The sequence below is a fragment of the Epinephelus fuscoguttatus genome, linkage group LG12, assembly GCF_011397635.1.
Source record: "Epinephelus fuscoguttatus linkage group LG12, E.fuscoguttatus.final_Chr_v1".
In the NCBI taxonomy this organism is placed as follows: Eukaryota; Metazoa; Chordata; class Actinopteri; order Perciformes; family Serranidae; genus Epinephelus; species Epinephelus fuscoguttatus.
In genome coordinates this window covers 40574617-40597274 of record NC_064763.1, presented here as the reverse complement: position 1 = coordinate 40597274, position 22658 = coordinate 40574617, and the positions used below count along the sequence as shown (strand labels likewise).

General features: G+C 37.8%; 1 protein-coding gene across 1 annotated transcript in view; it reads left to right on the top strand.

The window, feature by feature from the left end:
- The window catches only part of zgc:77151 (uncharacterized protein LOC337153 homolog), a 46747-nt gene that overhangs the window by 19496 nt on the left and 4593 nt on the right, over positions 1 to 22658 (top strand). Inside the window, exons 3-8 of the mRNA XM_049591364.1 lie at positions 2623 to 2730; positions 13312 to 13510; positions 15823 to 16053; positions 17471 to 17577; positions 18570 to 18717; positions 20155 to 20207. Coding sequence (XP_049447321.1) covers positions 2623 to 2730; positions 13312 to 13510; positions 15823 to 16053; positions 17471 to 17577; positions 18570 to 18717; positions 20155 to 20207 — 846 coding nt within the window. The remainder of the gene's footprint in view (positions 1 to 2622; positions 2731 to 13311; positions 13511 to 15822; positions 16054 to 17470; positions 17578 to 18569; positions 18718 to 20154; positions 20208 to 22658) is intronic.

The window sequence follows — 22658 nt, the reverse complement described above, 5'->3', positions numbered from 1 at the left end:
CAGCCCTAATAAATAAATATATATATATATATATATGACTGCATAACTTAAGACATTCCGATTAGCTATTGTTGCTTTTGTTAACAAAAAGTATGACTAAATATCGTCATCAACGAACCTTTATCACATGACGAAGACGAGATGCAACGTAAATGGTGGTCATGTGACGATAACTATAATTAAATATATAATGCAATGTTGTTGACGAATAAAAACGAGACTAAATATGGTTTACAAAATAAAACCTCTGCTAAAATGTCTCTTCATTTTCGTTGACCAAAACGAGACGAGACGAAATAACGTTATAATGTTTAGTCGCGTTATTATTATTATTTTGCAGTATTTCTGTTTCCTAGGCTGTGCGTCACACTGCGCAGACGGATTACAGCCGTGACGATATACAGTACAACATCACTCGCTCTCGTGTGATATTGCTTTTATATAACGTTCAACAACAGTTTAAACAGCAATGCTGAGTAGGGAAATGTTAACAAAAGGTGATGAAATAAATTATTTAAGTATGTTATGTAGCTCCGCAAAAAAAAAAAAACAGTTCCCCCAGTCTGTTGCCAGGCAACGCGGCACACACACCAGGAACTCACAAGCTACTTTGTATTTACATTGATGTGCAGCTGTGTAACTTCGTCCAGTTCGGCTGATGAAACGTTGGCAAACCTGGATGTTGGCACGGCCGGATTCAGCTTCCTCTCATCCTCATCCTCATCAGTACCTCATCAGATGATCATTGATAATTCCTGACCGTGTTTGCTTAATTTTTGCTCCTCTCCAGTTTGTCGAGCTCAGCTGATGTTACAGAAACACACCTGGAGGTCTGCACAGAAGAGTCCTGGCTTTCCTTTTCCTCGTCCTCTCCTGACGACCTCTCATAATTTAATTCAAATGTCATTTTGGGGAAAATATCCATCTTCTTGGTGTAACGCTATAGTGTCAGTTTGTGTCAGTGTAGCGAGTGTGACAGCTGGTTAATTAACGGCTGTGATTTTACTGTTACATGTCCCAGTGATGTTATACTCTATATCAGCACTCAGGGACAGAATGCCTCTCATCCAATCAAATTACTCGGTTGGAACTAACTGTTGTATAAATAAATATATATTTAGTTCTAACTGGGAGCTAATTTAGAAAAGGATATTTTGGTTTGGTTATACTATACTAGGTACTTATACTATATTGACTGGACCCGGAGTCTAAATAAAAAGGTTGATTGACATAATAGAATTGCATTACTAAAAAGAGACTAAAATACAATTTTCACTGACTAAAACTAGACTAAAATGTCATCAGTTTTCATCGACTAAAACGAGATGAAAATAGTCATGGACTATTCTGACTAAAATAAGACTAAATGCTCAGACTTTTAGTTGACTGAAACTTGACTAGACAAAAAAGAGTATGAACGTGACTAAAACTAATAAAAACTAAAATGACAGTTTGACACAAAGACTAGACTAAAACTAAAATTAAAACAGGCTGCCAAAAACAACACTACGATTAGCCTCTGCTGAACTTTGTCAGTTAGCAATATTTAGCATGCTAATGCACCGAGCTAAGACAATGATCATGGTAAAGTATTATACCAGCATGTTAACATTCACTGTGAGCATGTTAGCATGCCGATGTTAGCTTTTAGCTCACCCTCACTGAGCTGCTAACATGGCCGTAGACTCTTAGTCTGGTTTTATCTTTAATTCATAAATCAGAGGACATCCAATAGTGCATACCTGCCTCCCTGACCCTGCCAGCATGGTATCTGACATCTTGTTCAAGGTTACAGATATGTGATACAGTGATATGATATAACCATAATACAATGCCTGCAGATATATGTGGACTTTGTCTGCCTTGAACATCTGTGAATACTGTTAAGTTGAAGTCCAGCAGTGGTGTGGCTTCATTTAAATGCTGCAGTGGAAACAAACAGTGATCAGGGTTGGGCATTGAACCTTGATACTTTTGTAGTACTGACTGAAATAGTACTAAATGTACATAAATCGTTAAGTACCCAAAGTTATGGGACAGTGAATGTCTGGTCAGACCCTCAGTTATGGTTTCTTATATGAATTATGATTGTGCACGTTTGAGAGTTTAAGAAAAAAAAAACATTTAGGGCAGCAGGTCTTTCCCACAAAACATACATCCAAATTTTTATTTTATTATTATTTTTTTTTAATTTAAGGATTTATCTTATTTTGGCAGAGATTAAGTGTGCACAAATTATGTCAAGTTAAAGGCTGTTTAAAAGTTTTAAGTTAGTTCAAACAAACTAAATGAACAATTTTGATAGTCATGTAATTGTTAATTAAAGAAAAATGCAAAATATATTTAGATAAAGCTGTTTCTCTTAGGTTTTCCAGGGGAAAACAACTTTGTCTTTTATATAAACATCTCAAAGTAAGATAAATAAGTACTGTGCATCTTTTAACTAAATCAGATCTGTTTTACTAGTCTGAAGGTTACAGGATGTTGAAAGTACTCCTGAACTTAAATAAATTTAGATTCTCATAAAAGGCTGTTTGAAAACTCCAGGCATGTTCATCACTTTCCAAAGCCTTCCAGACATCTGTGTTTAAATGGCGTTGCTCTCTTCCTCTTCATGTGCAGGTGACCTTACTGTGGGAGGACCAGACACGGCGCCACCTGCTGGCCAGCGCCAGACTCTACTTCCTGCCTGAGGACACACCAAAGGGCCGGACCAGTGAGCACGGAGAGGTGAGTCAAAGTTCAAGGGGTGTCTGGCTCGTCTTCCAGACATGAATTACCAATGAGGCGTTCATCTTTACATGTGATGATATTTCAGTCACTTGTTTATTCCTCCACTCATTCACATCAATACATCTGTAGTACAGTGTTTGTTTTTTTTCCCTAAACTCTTGATTTAATTTATTTTTGTTTAATATAAATTAAAGATGACATTTTTACTCAACTACACCAAAAAATCCAAACATAAAAACTTCTATATAAGGCCAAATCCACCACAGGATATAACTTACAGAAGACATAATAAAGCAGATGTAGTTACTGATAATTATAAACACATATACTGCCAGTTTATTAGGTATACCTAGCTAAAACCACTGCAGTCTAATACAGTAGTGCTGCAATAAATCTTCCTTTCATAGAAGTTATAATTTTTGTTTATAGAATCATTTTGGAGGATGTAGTTTGTGTTTTGTTTGTTTATATCAATGAGGGTGGGCTCAATAACAAACATTTCTCTGTTTAGCTTGTAAATTTCCCTCTGGGGATTGAAGCCATCGTATCTTATCTAAACTCATAAAACTACATCATCATCATATAAATAATGTTAAGAATTAGGATACTGCCGACATTATACGTATTTTGTACTACATACAACTTGAAGCATGAAATATAACAGTGCTGTCTGTAATTCCTGTGCACTCGTAATGGGAGGGAACGTCTCCGAGATATAATCTGGGGAATGCTTTAAAAACATCTATTAATAACCTCGTCACAGCAACACCGCCTCCTTTTTTTATCCAAACATCTTTGGCTCAGAACCTTTACAGGCTCAGTCAGAGTCCCTATTTGTTGATCAGAAAGTGTCTCAACCTGATCATTTCCTCATGCTAACATGTCTCATTAATGTCTTTATATCAGCTCTCTGTGGCCTGATGTTATTTAATGATCTGCTTAATTTAAAATCTGTTCAATTACTTTGAAGACAAGAAAAATAAACAGTGATTTCACATGACTAGAGTAAGAAGTATCAGATGTGTATGCGTCTGCTGCTGCTGAGTGTTTTTGATTAGCACAGTTCACATGCAGGCTGCAGCTCAGCCCTCACATGAAAAATCCCCTTTGGGATCGAGACTAATGTATTACCCAAATGTAAATCCTTGATAATGACTTGTCTGAAACCAAATTTTCCACATTTTGAACTGCAATATTCCACTGTTGAAGTCTCTATAAGGAGGTTTAAATTTTCCTTGTGGAAAAATGAGCCTTCTGGAAGTTATTTTTACAGGAATCATTTTCCAGTGTCTTTCACAGAAGAATTTATTTCTAAAAATAAAAGTTGTCTGATTTGTGTTCGTGGGTGTTGTCTGAAAGCCGCCCTCTTTATCTTTAGGATCAAATAGTTTTAACATACATAAAACAGGCGTGTATTCATAAATTGTCAATCACAAGAGAAACACAACCTATCATCTGTAACATAATGTGTGTCTGAAAACTTTTCAGATTTACTTTGACTTTTGTATGAATTCAACAAACAAGAAATCACGTGTTAATTTATGACCTTTAGAAGTGTTGGTAGGAGGATAGCCAGGTTAGCTGTTTCCCCTTGTTTCAGTTTTCATGCTAAGCTAAGCTAACTGGCTTCTGAATAAGCACTTTGACACAAAAGTCACAACCGTGATCTCACCAGATCAGACCTGTAACGTTTCTGTAACACTTCAAGTCTGAACTGTAAGACATCAGATTATTTTTTTTTTTTGTACTTTATTTTTATAGAAAGAACAAACACAACATACAGCATAGAAAATAAAAACAAACCATAGAACAAACATTTGGTCACCTACACATTCATACATACATTATACTGATGGAGATACAAGTCAGTTCATAGATTAATGGCTCAGTTATCATCTCTTGTGGTCACAAACATAATCCATTTTTCCCAGTATTTCAAATACTTATCCATCCGTAGACTTAGCGAAAAGGTCATCCTTTCCATATTTTGAATATTAGTCACAATATCTATCCAGTCTGTCTCTGTTGGAGGTGTCGCCTGCAACCATTTTCGGGTTACAGCTTTCTTGCTGGCTGCTAATAATATTTTTAAAAGATATTTGTCTTGCCTCAGTAAATGGGGTGCAATATTGCCCAAATAGATTGTAGAGAAAGAGCAGTAAATTTCGTCACCAAAAATATTTTGTATTACTCGTATAATCTCTTGCCAGTATGGCTGAATAGCTGGGCAGCACCAAAATATATGAAAATGGTCTGCTAGCTGTTCTCCACAGTTCCTCCAACATAGACCTCTGACCGTCTCCCCTGTCTGCACACTTTTTAACTTAGGAGTTATGAAATACCTGACCAGATTCTGCCAGCAAAAATCTCTCCAAAGACCAGAACTAGTGGAAGTTGACTGCACAGAGCACATGTTCAACCATTCTTCCTCTGTGATGATAGTTCCAGATTCTTTCTCCCATTTTAATCTAACCTTATCTGTTGAGTGTTTCTTATTAGATCGAATATGGGAGTACAGTGTTGAAACAAGTTTCTTATTGTCCTTATTTTTGTACATGTCAATAAATATGTCAATTAAGTTAGTCTCACATTCCTCTGTTGGTTTTATCTCATCATTAAAATAAGTCCTGGTTTGAAGATACCTAAAAAAAATCCAGTTTTTCTAACCCATATGTATCCGAAATTTTCTGAAAACTATCAAATTCTCCCTTCGATGAAACTGAGCAGTAAGAAGTGATTCCCCTTCTATACCAGTGTTTAAACCTCCCGTCAATCCTAGCAGGTTTGAATTCGGGGTCAAAAGCAACCCATCTTAGCAGTTTAGACTGTCTTTCAAGTAATGGTGATTTACATTCCTTAAACCAAATTTGAAGGCAAACTCTGGACCGTAAGACGTCAGATTAATGTAAAGGCGACCACAGCACATTAGATACACAGACAGACATTAAACACACTTCTCGTTTGCCTCACTGCGAGTGCTTCAATTAATGATATCTCTTATGCTCAAAGAAATGATCATCCCTCACGACAGTCATTAATGGAGGCTTAAAGAAGGGCTGAGTGATATGGAGACAATATCTGTCAATATTGCAAAGATATTGTCGGGTTAACTATTGGTGTTTCGAGATTTTAGTAAAGTAATCATCAGTAGTGTGGATATAATGACTAAGTGGGTAAAGGCAAATAACAGCTAGAACAGTGTAGTTCACAAAATGACATCACTTTATTGTAATGCAGCCTTTATATCCAGGAAAAGATATGATATTACAACATCTAAATTCTTAAGTCTTAAGGTAACTCTAACTACAACAAGTAAGTCAAGTAAGTATATTGAGTCTCATATCATGATATTCAAGGACGAAAAAAGTTTCAAAGTAAAGTACCAATGCAGCTTGTGAGAGAGCTGAAAATACTTAATACCTCCCTTTTACGCACCAGATACCGAATGTCGACCAAGCATTGTTTCATTTTGCAAATGTGCTGTCATGTCTGAATGAAGTCAAAAGGGAAGATACAACTCCATTTATTTATTTCTTTTTTATTTATCCTGAGGGAAATTGCTGAAAGGAACATGGTTATAAAATACACCCCTGTCTCAACAACAAAACACTGTCACTTTAACAGATAGATGAAACCAGTAGCGTTACTTACCCTGTGAATGAAAAGGTCTTCAGTGCGGTTACCATCATGACTTTTGCATGAAAGTAATTTTATGCGAGTTTTACAGGTTGGTTTCATGCCTAAAGTCTTATGAATAATATTTACGCAATGAGGCACATGTCTAAAAGGGGTTTGCAAAATCAAGAGTTTAAGAGGGTAATAGTGAAAGTGACAGTCAGGGAATTTTAGAGTTAAAATATGAGCTTAAAAAAAATGTTTATTCATGACTCCTGCAGAGCCATTTAGTTTAAAAACTCCTCGGCCTTTTGCGGTGTTAATGAGCTCACACCTGGCTGCTAGGAGCAGGAATGTGAGGAGCTCCCACCTGGCTGCGGCCCAAAGGAAGTGTAGGTTTTTTGGGGGGTTGGGCTCTGCTGTCTCTGCCTCGAGGACTGAACAGGATCACAGCCGACAAACTGGAACGGAAGGAGACATTAGAGCAGCTCCAGCTCCACGTTAGACCACATACGTTAATGAGCTGCAGTTAATTTGGTTTGCATAAAGTGCCAGTACATAAGATCTGATACAGAGCTGTTTAAAGACAAATTTAGAACTCATTCATTATGAAAAAGACTTTGAGGAAATGTTAATTATATAGACTAACCTTGTTTAGCTCAACAAAAAAGATCAGACTTTGAATGACCAGTAAAACATTTGAACTTCTTAGACCAGGTTCTTGCCATAAACACTCTAACCCTGCATTGGTGGAGAAGTATTAGAAATACTCTGTCACAAGTAAAAGTCATTCATTCAAAAATAATACAAGTTAAGTACATAAGTATTAGTATCAAAATTAAAAGTATATTATTATACAGAATGTCTCATTTCAGAGTAATGTTTATGACGCCTGTTATTGACTCATTAATGTCACTTTAATGTTCAAGATGGTAAAAGTGGGGCTAATTTTTTTTTATTACTTTGTACACTTTATCTGCCGGCTAGCTTGTGCATTTGCCCCCTGGGATCAGTAGTTTTATCTTAATCTATAATAATGCACTTTACCTTTCTTTAAGCCTAACTGTTTGCACCTCTGCCTATACATATTTATTTTATTTACACTTTTGTTATGCATATACATTTTACTATATTTCATTCTTGCTACATTTTGTCTAGGGATAGACCGATATGGATTTTTTAGGGCCAATGCCGATACCGATTTTTTTCCATCACCCTTAGCCGATGACTGATTATGGACTGCCGATTTTCTTGAGCTGATATTTGGGGCTGATACTGCTCCCTCAATTGACATCAAAAAAATGAAACAATGATAACAAATACTACAGGTCTCAAGTTTAAAATAAGAAACATTTATTGAACAGTAAAAAATACTAAAACAAGATGGAAAGTTGAGGTAGAACAGGTAGAATATTATTATACATTCAAATAAAAAAAAGAGTTCAGTGCTCTTAAATCTTCCAGTAATGTGTTTATAAAATAAACAAATATTTAAGCTGAAGCATAAATAAAACAACAACTACTGTACACAGTAGGATTCAACAGCTTTGTTCAACTTAACCACATACTTTCAAAAGAAAAAAAATGACAGGGAAAAATAAATCCGCGAACCCACGCGTGTATCGGCCGATGCCGATACAAGTAAAAAACTCAAATATTGGCCCGATATATCGGCCGGCCGATGTATCGGTCTATCCTTAATTTTGTCTATTCATACAACTACTGATTTATATCACTTTGTTTCATATGTAATGTTTGTTATGTTTTATTTTTCATTTTCACTTTCTGTACTTTACATCCTTAAATCCTTAAACCTAGATTCTCGTTTTATTTTTACTTGTGTTTATCATTATTTTTATTTTTATATGCATATTTAGATCGCATTGGTCTTGCATTTGTTGTTCATTTGACAATGAATAACTTTGAACTGTGTACATCATAATTTAGTTGTTGGTTGTACTTTGTATTATTGTTTTGAATCTGCAAAGGAGCTAAAGTTATCAAATAAATGGAGTGGAGTAAAAAATACAGCATTTCCCCCAGTTGTAGTGGATAAGAAGTGTAGAGTTGCAGAATATAAAAATGCCCAACTGAAGCACAAATACACCAAAATTTTACTTGACTAAATTTACTTTCCGCCACTGCCGCCTTACGTTTCTAATTGTCTGCTTCAGTCATATCACACTTGATTGAAGCTACTATGGTCCATTAAGTGAGGAAAATGTGCAGCAGGAGGTTACAGAGGCAAACAGAATGGTGACATTGATGTTTAATTTCTGCTTTTGTGTTTTGAAATGTCTTAAAATACTAACTAAGCCACTTTAAATTTGTTGTAGTGCAGTTTAACTTTGGTGTGGCTCTTTAGCAAATAAGGACACATGCCGTTTGACTGTTTAGATCCTTAATCCTTAGTAAATACCCCCCATTGTCTTATTTTGGTTTATGCTTGAGCTCAGATTACATTTTAAACAAAAAAAAAAGACTCAATGCAAATGGCAAGGAGGAAAGGCGGACCCAGCAGGAGAGAAAACCTGCATTACAACTGCAAATTATTTACAGCTGTTTGAAATGATAATGAGTCCAACATGGATTTCTGTTTTGTTTTTAAATGTTGCATCACATGCAGTCATGGAGGAAGTATTCAAATAATTAACTGAAGTTAAAGTAGCACTGCAACACTATAAAGATACTCCATTACAAGTAAAAGTTACACATTTCCAAAATGTTCCCTGCATATAGAGATATTATAACAAAATGTACTTTAAGTATTAAAAGTGAAAACACTCAAAATGGCCTCTATCAGTGTAATATTATTAGATCATTGCTACTGATGCATTGTATAAGCAGTACTTAAATGTTTTAATTGGTTGACGTGAAGATAATTTTTACATCACTCATACTGCTGGCTAGTCTAATCTAAAATTAAGATTTACTCTGTGCATGTTAATTATAATAACAGATGGATTGTATGAGAAATACAAAATAAATGAAGACAAATGACATTTTAAAAGCAGAGCATCAACTCGTCAGGTGGATTTTTACTCAGGTGGACAGTTAAATTGTGAGAATTATGTAATCATCACTGGAAGGCAAATACTTACTGGGGTTTTAATGAACTATCAAAGACTAAATTCACCATCTGAGAAGTTTTTTGTGCAGTCAACTGTGAAAAATCTTGACAATCAAAGCTCTTTATTTAAAAAGGGTGGCAAAAGTGACTCCAAGTTTTATTTCAAGCTCCTTTTCTGTCGTTTCTCAACCACACAGCTATTTACTTTTTATAGTAATGCTTTATTTGAGCAGGTTCAGCCTTATCTCTTTCAGTCTCCGGGCTCTTTTTGTGTTCTCACGTAAATGTCGAGACTTCACCAGCAAACCAATGAAGACTTTTTATTTTATTCTTTCTAGAGAGTTGGCACATGTTCAGCTCTGTTTGTTCACGCTCATTCATAAGCATGTAAAGGTGAAGTGATAGTTGAGCAGGTGGAGCATGACTAGAGCAAAGTGGTGCTTTTTTAAAAGTGTTTTGTAGAACAACAATGATAAAAACAAAAATTAAAAACCGCACACAGTATTCAGAAGTTTCATTTAACTTCAGATGTAACTGTAAAATGCTTCTGCCCCACGTCTAACCACTTCACATGTGTATGGATTGTCTTTTTCTTTTATTTGCTTACAAGCCAAAACTAAATTTTCTTGTCTTACTCACGGGAGAAGAGATTTGTGATAGCAATAAATTTCATCCGTGCAGCGTTACAAACCATTTTCCCAGAGACACACTGATGAATATCAAAACCTTAATTTAAGATACACTTTAGAAATGAGTGAAAACTTTAGTACCTCTCCTTGCTATCATTGTCACCATAAATAAAATAAATATGCCTAAATTTCTTTGAGCGTCTTCCCCTCTTCATACCCAAATAATATTTTCGGCCTTTTGATAAAGGCTTTATACGTGGCAGTACGGTCCCTAGGATTGGCAGAGCAGTTCTCCAGAGGGATCAGTCTCAAGGTGGGCTGGCCCTGCCTAATGTTTTTGTATTACCGTTGGGCAGCTAATGTACAGAGATTAACATTTTGGATGTATGTGCCCCAGACTAATTAGCATCTGTTGGAGGCCATGTCTTGGTGATCAGCATCACATCCGGCTTAAATACATTCGTCTCTACCTCTACCCCTATCTCAGCACACGTCCAACCCAATAGTACTCCCTACCCTTTAATTTGCTCTCAGTTTTGGCAGCACTTTATTTTCAAAACCACATCTGGACTATCAAATTATCATTTGTTCCTTCCCTCTGTAACAGACTGTGCTTTCCTTATATGGGAAAGAAAGAGACTTCTATGAACCCCTTGATTTTATTAGCTTTCAGAAGCTAAAGACAAACACTTTCTATCTGGACGTGACCTTTTCCAGTCTTTCAAGTTAGACACTTTGTTCAAGCTCAATCCCCATCCTTTCCACATGCACCCCCTAAATTACCCTGGGACAAATGTCTGGCGATCCTGCCAAACTAAAAGGGCATTATTTCACAAACACACAAACATCTCATGACATGGACACACATACTCTTTTTTTAAACAAAACTATCTTGGGAAGCTGAATTGGGATCAGAACTTGCAGAGGATTTCTGGGATGCAGCCATCAAGAGGATATATTCGTCGTCATCCTGTGCTTGCCTCGGGCTTATACAATTCAAGGTCCTGCACCCTACCCACTTTAGGAAGACAAGACTTGCAGAGATCTGCCCGAGTGTTGACAATAGATGTGACCGCTGTAACAACACACCTGCAGACCTTGCTCATATGTTCTGTTGTTGTCCCAAAACAAAAGCTTCTGGGCTTCTGTTTTTGGATCCTTGTCATAAATTTTACAAATGGAATTTGCGGCACTGAACCCTCACAGCACTGTTTGGTGTTTTAAAGGACCTCAGTACTCTGACTGTAGGACAGGCTGATTTAGTGGCAAATGCATCTCTATTAGCTCACTGCAGAATTTTGCTAGAATGGAAGTCCCCTAATCCCCCATCATCTTCTGTCTGGCTTAAGGACCTGATAGTTTTTCTTAAACTTGAAGATAAAATGTGCTCTCAGGGGCTTGATAGCTTATTTTAACAGCCTTCAAACACTCCCTCTTATACCGGAGAGGAATATTATGTAATCATACAATATTACTATTCACTCTCATGCACTATTATTTACAAGACCTTCTCCCACTTTATCCTGTCTTTTCTTTATTTATCCATTTTGTTTTTATTGTTTTCTTTTTGTTCTTTTTGTCATTGTGTGATGAACTTGTATTTCTTAGGGATTTTCGAGGTAGGGGCAGAAAGGAATGGGTGGGAGGCGGGGAGGGATGTTGGTTGAAGAAAAGAAAAATGAAAGGAAAATTTGTTTCAACTGAAGCACTGTGTGCAGTTATCCCATAATAGTCATAAATGTCATGGATAAGTCAATAAATACATAAATAAAAATGGAAATTCTATGTGAACCTCTGTATTTTTAAATCATATGTAGTTTCCTTGAGAGAAAGCTGTCTTTTAAAAGTCTGTCTGTTTTTATCTCTCTCTACTTTTGTAGCATCTCTGTGGTTTTGAGTTTAGTTTCACTCCTGAGTTCCTGTTTGTACTTTCACACATCAGTCTATTTACTGATCTCTGAGTAGCCATTTTGGAGCTGTGTTGAGTGTCTGCTGCAGGCAACACACTGTGGTTTGTGACTGGCACGCCTTTAACTTGTCATCAAGGTAAATAACTTGACCTTGATGTGTGGTGCAGTACAAAAAGACTTTGTACTTTGCACATCAAAGTTTTACCTTTGATTAGTATTTGATAGAAGAATATTCACTGTAAATAAAAGTAACCCACTAAAAATGGCATTTTTTTAAAAAAATCATTTTTACCTGAAGCTGTGCAGAGAGATGCTCTTTTACAGCCTTGAGTAGTGTTTGCAAGTCCTCCTGTCAGATTAGCCTGTTTATAGACTGAGGAGCGAAAAAACACACATACTGAATTCCAAATCCCACGTACAATGGAGTATGCATACTACTTTGTCATAAGATTACGCCTTTAACTTTGACCCCTGTTGCTCATATATCCGTCACAGTCTGTAGCGGGAAAATATAAGGTGAGAAAGTAAGAAGAAAATTGCGATTTGGAACGCAGCAGATCTTAACATGATCAGTTAATGTTACCTTGGAGATTAAAGAAAATGCCAGCCACAAAGCTCGCCAGAGACGGAGGCAAAACAGTTTTAACTTTTACGTTATAACTGCAAACATTGTAGATTGACTGATCGATTGAATAAAGTCATTATGGCTTTTGTAAGCTGCTAATGAGCTGTCAAGTGTCTTGCAGCTCACTTGATGTGACGACTCTCTCACTGTAGAGAGGATTGTGGGCCAGACTAGCCAGAAAAACATGCTGGCTTTGACGCTGCAAAATGCGACTGGGTGCAGTAGAACATCCTGGTATTTTTGGCATACTGCATTTGACATGCTGTGCAATGGGACATACCAAATCTTTTCCTTGCATACTAAACATATATATAGTAGTAAGAGTAGTAGGACACACAGACACAGCATTTGAATTGGGGGACTCATTTTTCTTTCATCAACCTCTTTCTTCGCTCGTCTGTATTATAGAGGCTTGGCAGTAAAGTGATAAAGTTTAAAGGGATTTTAAAGCAAAAATAATATATAAAAAAATATGTGCATAATAAAATTAATTTAACTAAACCTACCAAATATTTTCAGTCTTTACCCTTAACTTACATTATTAACACATGATACAGTTTATATATTCATTATTTAAAAAAATACTTTCTTGTTTTTCTTTTTTATTCTGTTAATTTATTTTCTTTTTAATGCAACTTTAACATGCTAGCGGACAAAAAAAATACAAATCCAGAGCCCTCTGAATAAATTGAAGTCTAATGATGGAACAAACCCCTCTGTGTGTTTCAGGATGAGGTTCTGGCGGTGTCCAGGAAGATGGTGGTGCGGGTGGAGGATCTGGTGCGATGGGCGTGTGCAGAGCCGGCAGATTGGAGTAGCACCAAGCTGCCACCCAGCGGGATCAACGGCCTCCACAAACCCCTCCAGAGCAGCGACGGCAACAGCGGCAATGACAAGAGCAGCGAGCCGGTCAAAGACAAAACTAAGAGTAAGAAACGGTGAAACCCACCAATCAAACACGCCCTAAGAGCCCAGAGTGATTGGCTAAATGGAAACTACACACACACACATATATATATATATATATATATATATATGGCACCAGTTCTCCAACATTGTCAACAGTTTAATTAATTGTAATAATTCTATTATGTTGTTAGGCTACCATGAAAGACACCTAACACTTCCCATAGATGTTTCACAATAAAAGCCTATCTAAAAAGGGCGGGATTATGTCCCTTGAGCCTCTCGACCATAGACTGTAGCTAGCCATTGGTTTATGAGCTCCCGTTTGAAGCCTCAAACTTGGCATTTTGGCTGTTGCCATCTTGTTTTATTTTGGAGCCAGAAGTAACCATATTTGGATGAGAGGCTTGCGCTGTGAATGAACGAGAGGTGATTCTGGCTGATCACCCCGGGACATCTCCGTGGTAGTGACTAGTCAGTCACAATTTAGCCACGCGCTAAGTCATACCCTGCTTTGCTGCTGTTTTACTCAAAATGGAACCAGGATTTACAAAATGAACATCATGCTGTGTTGAAGAAAACCTAAAACTACCGACTGAGGCCACACACTCAGAAGGAAAATGTTTATTGAGGTAATAAATCAAGTGAGAAGTCTGCTCATTTCTTCATAGAATTGTGTACAGTCAGACTTCTTTTTGTAGTCAGTGGAGTCGCCTCCTGCTGGCCGTTAGAAAGAGTTCAGGTTTAAGACACCTCTGCATTGGCTTCAGTTTTCAGACCTGGAGGCTAGGTCCACTTCTTTAGTACAGTCTGTCGTCTCTGCCAAATGTCTTAGCAGTAAGTGTCAAGTTTGATTGACGGTAACTTAAGGGCCATTGAAAGTATTACTATTAAAAAGTAAAACTCTGTTTTTATACTGGAATTAATGCAGTGGAGATGTACGTTACGCTGACTGTAACAACAGGTCTACACGGAGGGAATGTTGAGCCAATTGTTTTCTGCTGCTGAGGTAAATAAGGGCCACTAGGAAGCTACAGTGTTGTGTTAAAACATTAAAACAAGAAGTGAAATGGTGTCAAATGTAAGGTTGCTAATCTTTTGTGTTAATCCATCCTGCTGTTGTTGTAGCATTCTCAAACCCATCAGCAGAGACATTTTTAAAAAACAGTCCATAGCAGCTTATGACAATAATGCAACAAAGCAGTCCACTTCATGTTTTCCAGCAACATGGAAGAGTTTGCTATGATGTTTTCTCTTTCAGTTTTCTTTTCTACAGCAGGAAGTGAGAGTGTGTGTGTGTGTGTAGTTGGCATTTGCTGCTTGTGATTACTTTGCGCCTACATTTGATTAAAATCTGACCAATTTTATAATGTAACACACAGCTTTAAAGATTCACTATGCAGGGTTAAAAAAAAGTGTAAACTGATACACAAGTAATCTCTTTCAATCATCACTGATGACCCTGCTCTCTGCCTTTTATTTTTATGTTTTATCTAATTTTTTGTGTTCGGGACATTTAAGGGCATCTACCCCCACAGTGCTCAGGTGAGGTTGGGGCAGGTGCCAGACCACCTAAGCAACAGGCATCTAAAGACACAGAGACAAAGCACTGAAAAGATGCAAATATAGCAAGGTGAAACGCCAAATGAGTGAATCTGGGGTTGGCTTTTGCTTTTACTTGAACTTTCAATGGCAAATGTGTTCGCAAACAGTAACAGACAATCTTGCATAATAAACCCTTGAGGTCTGACAGAGTCTGACAAATATAGACTAATAAATAAAATCAGTTCATCTGCAGAGCTCTGGGATCAGCTGCTCATATTATTTTAGTAAGGAAGTATGGCAAAGTGATGTGTATACATGTGCAGCAGTGTGTTATCATAACCTAGGGTGTTTGAATAAAAGGTGTCACAGTATACTGGTATTGATTTCGGCGACAACCATGATATTTAAAAATGAAATCTTGGTATCATATTGATAATAAACACATGATAATATCATGTAAAAAATCCAGTGCCTCTTCCGAGCTCACATTGCCTCCCTCTCCACATTTTTTCTTTTTGGTTACAGACTCTCTCTCTCCATCTCCCTACACTCATATATTGAGTGGAATTCGTTTGCCAACTTTTGCAAAAAATGAGATTAAAAGTGCAATAAGCTATGTTAAAGATGAGGTTGACTGAGAGCATTGTTATTAGTTTAGCGATAATATAATTTTTGTGAACTCTTTTGGCGACAACAATTGTGTGGTGAAAATGTAATGGGTGGACACATGGTAATGTTATTTTTCACAGAAGGGTGTTTCATGTCTGTCTTGTGTCTTTTCCTTTTTAGATGACCTGCCAAACTGTCATGGCATCAAAGTGCTCAGCTACCCGCAGTACTGCCGCTTTCGCTCCCTGCAGAGGCGCATCCAGGACAGAGCGAGGGGGCCGGGGCTGCAGGATCCCCACCTGCTGGCCCTGGGAGGTGTCAAGGTGCTGCCCAACACCCGGCTGATGTACTGCAGAGACACCTTCAACCACCCGACGCTGGAGAGCAGCGCCAGTTTCTCCTGGCAGTTCAGTGAGTGTTTCAGTGTTTTCAGTGGGTAGGGGGAGACCAAAGCATGACCCATACTGGATCATAGAGGAAGGTACTCCATTATGATAATAAATAACCCTCTTTTTTATGGCGATTAGTAAGATAGTAGATGCACAGGTGACAAACGGAAGTCAGCTTTGTTATTTGCCACCATCCAATACCAGGTTAACCTGTCTCTAAGTGCTGTGTCTGACAATTAATTATTATTATTTGTTTTAACACAACTTTAGAGAGTAATATTTATTAAATAAACAATCCAAATGCTAACAAGTTTAGTAGGCACTGAGTTGTTATTTACAGAAGCGTATTGCATTCACTTGACAAATTAAAAAAAAAAAAAATCTGTTTTATTGAGTAATTTTTCTGTTTTTCTGAGTATTTTTTTCTGAGTTAAGAGAGCAACAGAACAACAGACGCTTTCATTCCTTTCTTGAGAGCTCGATATAATGGAAGCAAACATGACCCGCTTGTTTAGTTTAATCCAGTATTACTTTGTCTTGGGTTTGAGACACTGGGAGATACTCTTGTCTTTAAGTCATATAGATGGTGTTATCATTAGTTTGTCGACTTTACGCAGGCACCTTACCAACTATATGACTCTATTGCTCTCTTAAGTCAGAAAAAAAAATACTCAGAAAAACAGAAAAAATTACCCCAAAAAACAGGAAAAAAATTACCCCGAAAACAGGAAAAAAATTACCACGAAAAACAGAAAAAACTACTCAATAAAACAGATTTTTTTTATTTGTCAAGTGAATTCAATACGCTTCTGTAGTTATTTGCAGATGAAAAGGCATGAAGACATATGTTTCATAAGTCTAAAAAGTTTCTGACTTCTAGGTCACATATGACTTGTAGTAATAATTATATTTCATTGTGTAGTTAGGACCTCATAAATACAACTGTTTCTGTTTTTGCCAAAATGGAGAACAGCAGTCGACCTTAAAATGACCATAAACAAAAGTTAGTTGACAAGTTAATGTATTTCTAATCTGTTTTTGTGACGTTTCTATATTTTGTTTTTCATTGTGTCTGTGAACCTGAATTCTCGTATTTGACAGTTCAGATAATATGACACATAACATGTTTCATACTGTATATAGATGTTTACTGTATTCATGCCGACTCCATCATGTTACCTTTTTAACATTGTGTTAGTAGTGAGTAAGAGTCTTTGGACAGAATTTGTATCTTTACACATTTCATCATCTTACATTTCAACATAAGGAGTGTGTAGCTGCAGCCTCTGCTGGTAAATGGACCTGCACTCGTATAGCGCCTTTCTGGTCTCCATACTACTCAAACCAACTGACTTATTAGACATTTGTAGCTCTCTGAAATGGAGCTTGTTACCTCTCCTTTTTCTTTATACATGTTATTGTTTTTTGTTGTTCTGTAGGATGTCCGTCTCTCAGTCTTCGAGGGCGACCTCGCAAGAGGAGAGGCCGAGACGGCAAAGACTCCCCTAACTCCAGCCAATCAGAGTCCTGGATTGAGAAGATGAAGGTTTGTTCACTGAATCACGGGTTGTTTTTACCAACAGGGCTTATGCCTGTTCTTAAGCTCACTTGTAACTTGGCGTTCCATGCCGCTGCTAACAACACACGTCTGTCCATGAGTTGTAAGCCACAGCCAAGTTTGTTTACTTTTCTCTCCTTTCACATGATATATGGAGCTCCATATCGTTGGTGTAACCTGCTCCAGGTGTCTATGTAAATTTGACTGCTGTATCTTCTGTGTTTATTTAAGTGTGTGTGAAACAGTTTATATAATGCTGAGATTAAATGCACCTGCTACCAGGTTATTTGAAGCTGCTCTGTTCAAAGTGGGGAGTAGAATTGTTTTTCCTGGAGGCCCAGCGTGGTTAACCTTTTAAACTGACAGCCTCAGTTGAACACCAAACTGGATCTGATCAGCCGAGGACCATTTTTAGACATTACATTTAGAGAGCGTCAAACAAACCTCCCAGATATAACAACAACAACAACAACCGTAAAACTGCTAATAACATGTCTTTGAGTCACTGGTGTTAACTCTTGTAATTGCAACAAAAACATGTTGAGTACCACTAAACGTTTATTTGTAGAGCGCCTTTTAGACAGAGGCAAAGAAATGCATCAGAACAACATTTAAATACACAATAAAGTCAGCCTCTGCTGCACTCTAGTGATAAGTGGCAAATGTTAGCATGTTAACAGAGGAAACTAAACACAGTAAAACTTGTTAAACATCAGCATGTTAGCATGTTGATGTTAGCATTTATCTTATATCTTTATCTGTGTCACGACCACAGGCATGACTTTAGACTGTTTTGTAAGTATGTAAGATGGCAAAGGAAATCTATAATTACTGTATTAACAAAGGAACAGTGGTCAGTACCTCCTTACTGACAGACTGAGACATTTCACAGGGTTTTGACTTAACAACGCGACTACAGTGATTTTAAACCTTTCCTTGCCTTGTTGTCTCTGTCGTAACGCTTGATGTCTCCCTCTCAGGAGAACGTGATGGGCAGCGTGGAGGTGGGCTGTGAGGGCAGCTGGCTCCCCCACCCTGAAGAGCAGCTGTTCCTGGATCAGCTCTTTGCCTACATGGAACGCCTCGGCTCACCCATCCACAAAGTCCCCAACCTGGGCTTCAAGAAGAGTGAGCCTCCACCCTTCTCTTTTTTTTTCCTTTCTCTCCTTCTGACCTTTATGTATTTCTTTCTTTTCTATTTGTTCTTTCTTTCTGTCTGTCTGTCTGTCCTTCTGTCTTACGTTCTTTAAAGGTGAATCAGTGTGCTCTTGACATTTGAGAAATGAAAGTTCACAGATTTAATTCCCATGATGCCTCTGGCTAGATCTGTCAGAAGACATTTCTTTTTACCTTATTTAACCAGAATTGTGCTGCTGAGATTAAAAATGCTGTTCACGAGAATCAGTGTAACAATCAGCTGCTGTCAGTTGCAGACCAACAACCTAAAACTCAATCACTTAATATCACAAGGTAACAAACGAGCAAAATAAAACGGTGAAACCTGACACAAACTGCCATTAAGCACAATATAAAGACCATAACCTGGAAACAACAGCTGTTAAAAACAGCTTTGTGTCAGGACACAGATGGCTGCAGCTCAGAACTCCTGCTCGACTGGTTTCATGATCACACTTGTGACTGTGTGTTCAGGCTTTATGTTTTACTTCTGCTATCGAATGCTCTGTCAGAGTTCACAGAGTACAGAAAGTTTAACTAACCTGCAATAACAGATTTTTTTTTTGTCCATTTGGAGGCAGCAGAAACAAGAAACAGCTGACCACATTCTTTTATTTTCTTTACTTTATTAAAATCTTTAATTTAGATAACATTTTGCAATACAATCTGATCATATCGCCACGTTTCAATTCTACTCTGAGGTCATGAATGATAAAATGGTCGCCTATTATTTGTCGTCATTTGAACCTCAATATTCTCAGCTCTCCTTTTCACAGCATTACATTTATATTCTTATCACTTAGCTGCTTTTCAGATGTATTTAGTCAAATTTTAAGTTCAGCATGCTTATTTTTATGGCTTCACCATCAATTAAAAATGTTTAGTTTAAATATAACAATGTGAACATGCTTTATGCTTAATAATACCATAAAGTGTAAAAGGTTTTCAGTTAGAAATGTAATGTTTTTCTGAAGTATTATATCTGAGTGAAGAGGTAATTTAACTTTATATTTAAGGAAACATTGGGATCTTAATTAATAGTATTTTAAATAAAGTTATGAGAAACTAAAAGATATTAATTGTGGGGCTGCCAGAAGCTTCTGTGGCATGTTAATATGTGATAAGGTTCATCATAATTAAAGCGGCAGTCAAATGAAAACATTAAAAAGCACAGGAGGAGGGTCCGTTTCATCTGTATCTTTATAACCAGGAGAGAATAAAATCCTGCACATTCAAAGTACTCAACGTGTTTCATCACAACATATTTGCTCAATCAAATTGAGCGTTTTTATTTCAGCTTTTATCTGCTCTGTTTCACATTTGCATTTCTCGTCTGTTTCCACTTGCTGTGCTGCTGAGTTTGAACATGTCCGCCCTCTCTTTCCTCAGTTGATCTCTTCCTCATGTACTCTGTGGTTAAGCGGCTCGGAGGCTACAAGAAGGTGAGTCACTTCAAGTTACTTCACTTCACTCAGCACATTTAACCTTCTATGTAGAGGAACAGATTGTCATGTCGGGGTTGTCTTGTGGAGAGTCGCGTGAGACAATTGAAGCCGCTCTTTAAGGTATTTTTGGGGCTTTTGCCTTTATTTGATAGGACAGCTTTAGCATGAAAGGGGGAGAGAGGGGTGGAGGACGTGCAGCAAAGGGCCATGGGTTGGAATCAAACCCGCAGTCGCTACGGCAAGGACACAACTTTCGTACATGAGGTGCATGCTCTACCAGGAAACCACTCTTAAACGTTTATACCAAATATTAAGCTACTACCAGCAACTGTTCTAGTTAAGCATAAAGCATAGAAGCAGGCGAAAACAGTCAGCCATTTTTTTTTTCTTTTAATACTTTACATAAGCGTACGTACCCGTCGGTGAGAGAATTTTTGATGGGCAGTTCAGCTCACCGCATGAGAAGAGAAACAAAACTGAGGGAAGTAAAGAAACGGCTTAAGTCAAGAGGGGGTGGGATCAAAACAAAGTTTTTATATTGGGTAAGCTTGTTTCTTAAGGTATTGAGCTCTTAAGCAGAAATGTTTTGCAGTTGTTCGTGTAATTGTTCGCCAGGGCACAGTAAATATTCTTTCCTTTCAACACTGGGATTTGTTGTTAATGTGCTAACTAGCATCTTGAATCCACACCGTCATTTTTACAGTTGGTATGGAGAGTTATTTTCTGTGGCGCAGGCACAGAATGCACATGCTAGTTCACCGTCAGCTGTAGTCTTTGCGGTGTGTTCAAGAGCGGCTTTTTGACTGAAACACAGGTGACGTGAGATGATGCGACAGCCAACCCTCGTCACCACTAAAGGCCCATTTATGCTCCCTTTGCGTACGAAAATGTATACGTCTGTTTCAAACGATGTTACCGTCACTGCCCACATACTTCCATGTGCCCTTTACATTGGCATGGATGTTAACCAATATATCCACCAGGGGGCAGCCCAGCGTCAAAAGTTTATGACAACAACAAACTCAAAAACAAACATGGCGACTGTGGAGGAGATATTGATAATGTACCTCTTGCTTAAAGACAAAAACAGAGGCAGCGTTGTAGGAGGCGGTGGTCGGTGAGGCCGTTAAATACATCGCGACTGGAGGACGGAGAATTCTTTTCTCTAGTACTGCCGATGAGAGAAACTGAATTGTTATTTCTTCTTCGTGTCTCACTAGAGCTACTTATCAGGTAGCGACAGCAACACTGCCCTGGCGTTTTCCGGTGGTACTGCTCCGTTTGGCCCGTATCCGTAAGCTTTATGGAAACGTGCAGAAATACGGACGAAATGAACGCAGAGCACGGACAGAAGGCTCCGTCCGTATCTGGATCCATATTTAACGCTGAGCATAAATGGGCCTTAAGTCTTTTAATGTCAGTTTGGTGTGTCTGGGCCTTTACATTTCCTCCACTTACATCCAACTGTTCGCCAGAAACAAATATGCATATTTCTGAAAATGTTGAACTAAGCCTTTAAAACTACAATGGTAGCACTCCAGATTTCTCTGAAGAAGTCACAAGATGAACACAACAAAGTCATGACTATTTTCAGTACAGACAAATCGGTGCTACCTTTTAATGAACTGCAACTGTAACTGTATGAAATGACATTTGTCTGTTGAGAGCTGTGCCTGAAACAATCGGTCATTTCTGAGCCGTTTACAGTAAATAAACACACAACAAGAGCAGCTTTACAATGAATGTAAACAGGCAGACGGGACAGAAACAGGCGGTACAGATTCAGCTCAGTGCTGCACTGATTCACAACAAAAGGTCTGTTCATTTCACCCTCTGTGCTGAACTGAGCCTTGCACTGAACAATACTGTATTATACAGCACGGTGTTACACCCCTAATGACACACTGTATTATTCAAATTCCAACCAACACGTATTTCATTCAGATTAATTTAAATTCAACCCATGCAGCATAAATCCTAAGATACATTCCAGCTGTGGTCACACTTGACCTAACTCCTCATTCATTTCAGTGGAGAACAGAGGGAGACGAATTCGTCTGCTGGTAGTGAATCAACCCCGCCTCACTCACTTGGCACAGGATTCTAATCAGATTGAACTTTGACACATAAAATTGCGATGCTCTCCAACGTCTAGCTAGTTTGTGTATTTGTATAAACTTGTTTGTATGACTGTGCAGTGGAACAAGCAGCAGAGGAGGTGATGCTGCTCGGCTGCAGTGTTCTTGCTGTGGCATGTTTTATTCACATTTAGAGGTTTTTACCTTTTTTAATGAACAAATGCACAACTTAACACAAGTTAGGGCACTTTATTTTAATGCACTCTACTTATTAATATTACTTGCACTTTAATGTCTTTGTACTTACTGATAGTCTTTTTTATTGTGTGACAATCAGTTCTGCCGTATATCAGTGTCTGGACGTCATGGC